Consider the following 8,157-nt stretch of genomic DNA (forward strand, 5'->3'; position numbering starts at 1 on the left):
AGCAAGATTTGGACTATGGAGAAGCACTTGACCCCAGAACATAGTGGCTAGAAGTCTTAGTGGTGGTGACATTACTGGCTTAAACTGGAAGCTAAAGGGAACTAGGGAAAAATTGCCAAACCATAGATTCAATTGCCCCAGGATCAGTAGATGAGGAAATCATCCACTAACCAGTTAACAGTGCTGGATGCTTTAGTTTCTTGTGTAATAGTGTGCTGGGAAAAACAAGGGCTACAAGGAGATTTTATTCCTTTAACACCCCAAGCTTGTCTCCCCATCAAGTCCTGTGCCCCTTGTCTTTGCCTTCTCTGCTGTGATGCTTGGTTGTTGTTTTAGTCACAAAGTTCTATCTGACTCATCCTCAATGATAGTCACCTACCCACTAGGCCATCAGTGAATTCCAGCCTTTTGAGTCCTGGCTGCCTGGACTACTTGCTTGGTGTCCTGTGATAAACACTGAATTTTGCTTCACTGCAATCCGCATGAGCAAGTGGACCCTGGAAGATTATATATAACCTTGGGTTGGGCAACCATGGGTTGCTATCTCCTTCTCTAGGGTATCTTCCTGACCCAGGAATCTAACTTGCATCTTCTGCATTCTAGATGGATTCTTTACCACTGAGTTACCTGGGAAACCCCATATATATATGTGTGTGTGAGCGTGTGTGTGCCTCTGTGTGTGTGTAGTGCAAAAGATAAAAATATTTCTAGAGTTCACACTATTCAAACTTTAAAATAAAAGACTAAGTTGGACTCATTTTGATTTTTTATCTAGATGTCAACATTTCTACCTCGCAAGCCTCTTCAGGCAATATTTATTTAATTTACCTAGTGGTCAATTGGCTTGGCCTCTATTCCAAATAATTATGATGGCTTTAGATTTCAGGATTTTGCCTTATTTGTTGAAAGAATGCTCCCTGCTGTTGGAGACATATACTTCCTGGTTTGGACAAAGCCCCTCCAATATGTGGGTAAATTTACCAAGGAATTAGTAGTCTCATCAGAAATAAGCTCCATAGTGAATGAGCTTTTTGAATGGTGTGGTCTTGGCCTCACATTCTTATCCTCAAGTGGTCTGATTGCTGTAAGTGGGCTGATTGCTGTGATCTGGAGGGAAAAAAAAAGGAAATTGATTTGTAGTGACTTCTGTGTGTCAGGGCTTCTTCCCAGGTGGCGCTAGTGGTAAAGAACTCACCTGCCAATGCTGGAAACATGAAATGGGGGTTCAATCCCTGGGTCAGGAAGATCTCCTGGATGAAGGCATGGCAATCCGCTGCAGTATTCTTGCCCCAAGAATCCCACAGACAGTAGAGCCTGGTTGGTTACAGTCCCTGGGGTTGCAAAGAGTCACTCATAACTAAGCGACTTTCACTACACTACACTATACTACACTACACTACTGTTTATCTAGCATTCCCTCCCCAACCATATAATCATACTTCTAAACAGGAGATGTTAATGAGGCTTTTCAGATATTCCTTTATTAACTGTAGCTGCATCTCTTTTCTTGGGAATTTAGTCAGAATTTGGCCATTGAGATGCCTTCCAATCCTGTTTTACTTTTCATAACACAATTTAAGTTTGAGTAAGTGGAAGGCCCTGCTCTGACTTTTAGCACCTACCCCATACTGTTTAGGTGAGACAGAATGAGGTTGTTAGATAGCATCCCTGACTCAATGGACGTGAATTTGAGCAAACTCCGGGACATAGTGGTGGACAGAGGAGACCCGTGTGCCTCAGTCCACAAAGGGTCACAAAGAGTCGAACGTGACTTAGTGACTGAACATCAACCATGCTGTTTCCTTTGCTTATTTCAGTTGTTCACTGCAAAGAAGATTTTGTAGTCAGGCACCTCCAGATTCTAATATTTGAGAATGTGAAGAATGAACACTCTGTAGAGAAATCAGTTTCTCTGACTGACACTGTCTTTCTGAACAGGAGTGAGCAGCCGCTTGACTGTGGAAGAGCGTCCTGCCTTGCTGTGGTTCAGGAAGGAGAGAGTGCCAATTTCACCTGCAGTTTCCCTTCCAGGTCTTTCTATGCTTCACACGGGTACAGATGGGAACCTGCAAAAAGCCCCAAGAACCTGTTTTAGTGAGTGCAAATGGGGATGAAAAGAAGCAAGGACGAGTGAGAGCCACTCTGAACACTAAGGAGGGCTACAGCTCCATGTACATCGGAGGATCCCAGCCTGAAGACTCAGCCACACACCCCTGAGCCTCCACACAGTGCCCCTCAGCCCCCTGCAGCCCACACCCAAACCCGGGCCTGCTGCTGCTCTGAGACCAGCACTGAGGAAGAGCCATTGTCAGGAGGAAAAGGGAAATTCAATGAATGACAGTGTTTTTGGTAATCAGGGGGAAATGCAGACACAGATAAACAGGCATTCCAGTCACTGTAGCTCCCTCAACTAAATGGACTGCTAGTGAACACCAGGAACCTTGACTCCTACCAGTATATCGGCCACATCACTGAGTGAGATCTCTAGCCTTCTCTTTTACCATGATTTAAAGTGCACCAAGTGATTATTCAAAGATGTCAGACAAAATGATGTGGCTCAGCTAGGGCAACACTTAAACTTTATTGTTGCTACATCCTGAGACTAGACCTTCTATGGTATTCCTTCAAGTGTATGAATGCAACATGGAGATATGCCTTCCTCTCACACACCTGGCATGGAAATCTGCATGTTTTATACCACAACAGTCAATTATGCCTCATTAACTCATTGGAGATTTTGATTTTGGTTTAGTTCAACCTTCTGCATTTGTAAAAACCACTCGATATCTGAAAGGAGCAATGATAGGGGAAGTTCACCACTGTCTCCTGAGAAAGCTGTATGTGGGTCAAGAAGCTACATTTAGAATCAGACATAGAATAGCAGACTGGTTCAAAATTGGGATTGGAGTATGTTGGGGCTGTTATTGTCACCTTGCTTATTTAAGCCTATGCAGGGTACATTACACAGAACCCTGGGCTGGATGAATCACAAGCTGGAATCAAGACTGCTGGGAGAACTATCAATAACCTCAGATATGCGGATGATACCACCTTAATGGCAGAAAACAAAGAGGAACTAAAGAGCCTCTTGATGAGGTTGAAAAAGCAGAGAGAAAAAGCTGGCTTGAAAGTCAACATTGAAATAATTAAAACCAAGGCATCTGGTCCCATCACTTCATGGCAAATAGGTGGGGGAAAATTGGTAACCGTGGCAAATTTTATGTTCTTAGGCTGCAAAATCACTGGGGATGGTGACTGCAGTCATGAAATTAAAAGACACTTTCTTCTTGGAATATAAGCTATGACAAATCTACATAGTGTATTAAAAAACAGAGGCATCACTTTGCCGAGAAAGATCCATATAGTCAAAGCTATGGTTTTCCCAGTAGTCATAAATGGATGTGAGAGTTGGACCCTAAAGAAGGCTGAGCACAGAACAGATCATTTTGAATTGTGATACTGGAGAAGACTCGAGAGTCCTAGGACAGTGTGGAGATCAAAGTGGTCAATCTTACTGGAAATCAACTCTGAATATTCTTTGAAAACACTGATGCTGAAGCTGATTCTCTGATACTTTGGCCACCTGATGCGAAGAGCTAACTCATTGGAAAAGACCCTGATGCTGGGAAAAATCGAGGGCAGGAGGAGAAGATCTCGACAAAGGATGAGATAGTTGGATGGCATCCCTGGCTCAATGAGCACATGAGTGAAAGTTGCACGTGTCCTACTCTTTGCAACCCCATGGACTATACAGTCCATGGAATTCTCCAGGCCAGAATACTGGATTGCGTCATCTTTCCCTTCTCCAGGGGATCTTCCCAACCCAGAGATCGAACCCAGGTCTCCCGAACTGCAGGCGGATTCATTACCAGCTGAGCCACCAGGGAAGCCCAAGGATACTGGAGCGGGTGGCCTATCCCTTCTCTAGCAGATCTTCCTGACCCAGGAATCCATATGGGTCTTCTGCATCGTGGGTGGATTCTTTACCAGTTGAAGTACCAGTGAACATGAGTTTGAGCATATTGGGAGATAAGGAAGGACAGGGAAGCCTGGCATGTTGTTGTCCACGACACTGCAAAGAGTCAGACACAACTTAGTGACTGAACAACAACAACAGCAATTTAATATGTAAACACAGAGAATTCTCTTATCAGCTTAGAATGGGAAGAAATTTAAGCCTAGTTAAGAACAGGGAGGAAATGGGCCACAAAAGACTCAGTAGGAAATTTACTCCAATTTTTGACCTCCAGGGGGTGATGTTGCATTAACTGGAAATGTCACCTCTAATAAAAGCTCCATTTCACTTCTATGAGCTTCTGTACCTCACAGCTCACTGAGGTGCACATTTGAACAGGCTCAACACCAGGAGCAGTGCTTATCAAGGAAGCGTCTCTTACTGATAGTCACTAGAACTTGCTTGCATGGGGATCCTTTGAATCTCAGATTTCCCTGTAATAGGACTCAGCACACTCTGGCACATTCCTTCCTTCTCAGGGGAGATCTTCCGCAATATGGCTCTCAGCTTCCTTCCTCTATAGCCATGTTCTCTACCACCCTTCTCCTGTTGGGAATGTTCTTCATAGGGATTCAGTAACATTATATTCCATGCTTCTGCCTCTACAGAACAAACAGAGTTCTGGTTGAAATCTGAATAGAGACATTGTCTTATTATAGGCAGATTTGTCCTGGTCTCACTGATTCAGCATTGCTGTTGCAGAAAGAACTGGAGCCCAGTCAGTGACCCGCCTGACAGTCAAATCACTGGCTCTCAAGGGCCCCCTGAAGTGGAGATGCAACTATTCCTCCCTCTAGTGAACTTCCCTCTCTTCTTGTATGTCCAGACAATAGAGTAGGAAGAAAAAAGGTTTGCTTTATCTAGAGGTTGCCTGTAACAGGCATTCTAGGTTAAACACATTTTCATGCAAAGTTCTAAGTGACCCACTCAGATTGCCCCTCTCCTCTTTTCTGTCTTCTAATTCAGCTTCTCTAATACCCACTGTGTGCCCAATAATAACTATTGATTCTAATCAACTTTATTTTTCTACACTATTTCCCACAGTTCCTTTAGTGAAGATTTGCCTTAATCTCGAACTGTTCATCTGAGCCTCGTGCCTGCAGATCACTTCAATTTTACCTCAGTGAAAATACACAGGTCCTCATTTTCCATCCTTTTTACCTCACAATCCATATTCACAGAACCGTTATTATTCATAGGGTCTGAGAAAAAGCAAAGACTTGCCTTTCATATGTTTTAAAAATCCTTATTTTTCTCTTAAAATAACCTACTAGAGGCAAAAAGCAGAATACAAATAACAATAGTTAACAGTTAAAATGTATTTTGTGTAAAATAGATAACTAATGGGAAGTTGCAATATAACAGGGAGCCCATACTGGTACTCTGTGAGGAACTAGAGCATTGGAGGGAGGCTCAAGAAGGAGGGGAGATATATATATATATATATATATATACACACATACATACATTTATAAAATACTGACTGATTCACTTTGTTTTACAGCAGAAATTGACCCAACAATGTAAAGCAATTATCCTCTAATTAAAAAAAAATAATAAAATTTATTTAAAGATGAAATTTTATTTAAAATTTATTTTTAAATTATATGTTTTTAAATCAATTTATTATCTTAATTGGAGGATAATTATTTTTCAATATTGTGGTGGTTTTTGCCGTACTTTGACATGAATGAGTTTTAACAAAAATAAAAATAAAACTATTAGTTTTAATAAAAATAAAGCTATTTACAATTCTACTTTCAATGCTCATCAAGTGACAAAAAATAATATCAATCTTTATGTAGGTTCAGTCTAAAATAAATATATATATATTAAAAGTAAACCTGTTTATTATTGCAAAATGTTCCAGCCAAGACTGCTATGAATACTGTGTTGATTCATGAGCACCCTTCAGAATCACAGGTGAGTGCATAAGAGATACCAAAGGCGGGGGGGGGAAAAAAAAAGGATCCTGAGAACTTCTGGGAAATAAAATTTCATTTTGCAAGAATCTCCTGCATCCATGCCAGCTAGATAATTAATGTTTGTTTTCTCTTCCCTAAAATCCTCCACAAATTCAAATCAGAGTCTGCTTTCTTTGCAATGTTGTTAGAAAATGACCCTAAAGTCCTAAAATCATGACCTTTCTATTTCTCACTCTCCTCACTCCTCTCTAGTCCATTCTGAATTGGTTGAGGTGGGAGGGCGGGGCTTCCTGTCACAAAGTGAGGGCCTGAGCAGGACTTGTTGGGTGAGCTGATTGGCTGCAGGAGCAGGAACATTTCCACAGCAGCTAATGACACTCCCTCCCTCAGGGTTTAGTGAAGTATCTGACAGTGAAAATGTCTCAGTAAGAAGAGGAAGCATTATGAAGAGGCTAGCAGGCACTGTGCTGGGGCTTTTGTTTGCCCAGGTTTGCTGTGAGTTGGGGCTGCCTCCCAGGGGCATCTGAAGGATTGAGCAGCTGCTGTATTGTTAAGGGAGAGAGAGGAGCTGACAAGTCCTGCAGACTTTCTATCCTTCTCATCATCTATGGGATCGGGGAAGGAGCGGGTGGGGGGGTGGTGGAGGCACTTTCAGGGTTTTGTAGGAGTTATGGTGACCCTCGCCTGTGACAGTTTCTCTTTCCTCATCAGGTGTGCGAGGAGTGGATGTGGAGCAGAGTCCCCCAGCCCTGAGTCTGCAGGAGGGAGCCAGCTACACGCTTTGGTGTAATTTTTCCACTTCCTCACAGAGTGTGAACTGGTATCTTCAGAACCCTGGGGGCCGCCTCATCCACCTGTTTTCCGTCCCTTCAGGGACAAAGCAGGAAGGAAGATTAAAGGCCACCACAGTCCCTAGAGAACGCCGCAGCTCACTGCACATTTCCTCTCCGCGGACCACAGACTCGGGCACTTACTTCTGTGCTGCGCAGCGCGGTGCTCCCCAGGCACCTGCGGCCTCTACAGGAACCCTCCCGGGGCTCAGCCCCTCCTCCAGCCTCAGTCACACCGTGGGCCCCACAGTGCATTTGCAGTGCTTAGTATTCCTTAGGAACATTGGTATAGGTATAACCACAAACGCATTTTAGCCCAACAGATTTGTGTTGGTCTTTTCCCTTCGCAGTCTATCTCCTTCTGCACTAGAACCTCTAACTTGTAACTAAAAATGTAGCTGATAAGAGGACAGAATTAAAATAAATATTTCCCACAGTATGCTGGACTCCAAAACAGTAAACATTGAAAGCAACTAAAAAGAAGACAGAAATCTCTCCAGTAAAGATATTATCCAGCTTGGTTGCCTGTCTCAAGAATGTTCAGATCTGTCTCACTACGATGTATCCCAACAGGCAACTGCAAGCACTAGGATCAAGCTCTGGTATCCCATCCTATGAGTGCAGCAAAGTGAACAGAAAAATATTTGCTCAGTGTTTAATATGAATTTGACCACTTACAAAATATTTCTTATAGTTCTGGATGCAAGAAATCTAAAATCCGTTTCTCTGTTTATAGCCACGGTCTTGGCAGGGTTGATTCCTTCCAGATTCTCTGAGGAAGCATCTGTTTCCTTTCCTTTTGTAGCTTCTGGAGGCCACTTGGATCCATGGCTCAAGACCCCTTCTTGAAGCACTCCAAATCTTACTTCCACCACCATGGCTCCCTCCTATCCTGGAGTCAAATATCCTTCTGACTCTGTCCTGTAAGGTATAAAGATTTAAAACACAGAAATCTCAGTTAAATAGAGCTGGCAGGAGAATGGGAGTTCTCCAGACCTGTGGACATCACAGAGGGCAAAAGGAAGACGAAAGAAGCCTCTTCTTCCCTGGTCAGGACACAGTCAATGGAAAGTTAAGGGCACTCTGTTGACTATAACCCTTCTAATTTCCCTGTCTACTCTATAAAAGCATTTCCTTTCCTTGTCCAGTGGAGGCTTGCATGTGGCTCCTCATGGTTGCAGATCTGGAACTTCAGTCTTTTGGCGATATCAAATAAACTCATCTTTTCTGGAGAAATATTTGGCAGTCTGTCATTTGTTCCCTGTACCTGTGCTTTTGTTTTTGTTCTGTTGTATTTGTTCCTTTGTTTTGATTCATTTTTATATATCACATATAAGTAAAAAACAGTATTTGTCTTTCTAATTTCACTAAGTATAATACACTCCAT

The 8,157-nt window shown here is 42.7% G+C and overlaps 1 gene segment (V, D, J or C); it reads left to right on the forward strand.

Annotated features, from left to right (window-relative positions):
- Positions 1 to 6,381: 6,381 nt before the first annotated feature.
- On the forward strand, positions 6,382 to 7,892 carry LOC133067344 (T cell receptor alpha variable 22-like). The segment is given in 2 exon segments: positions 6,382 to 6,435; positions 6,652 to 7,892. Coding segments are annotated over 2 exon segments (486 nt in total).
- Positions 7,893 to 8,157: the final 265 nt, after the last annotated feature.

The sequence above is a fragment of the Dama dama genome, chromosome 12 (assembly GCF_033118175.1).
Source record: "Dama dama isolate Ldn47 chromosome 12, ASM3311817v1, whole genome shotgun sequence".
NCBI lineage: Eukaryota > Metazoa > Chordata > Mammalia > Artiodactyla > Cervidae > Dama > Dama dama.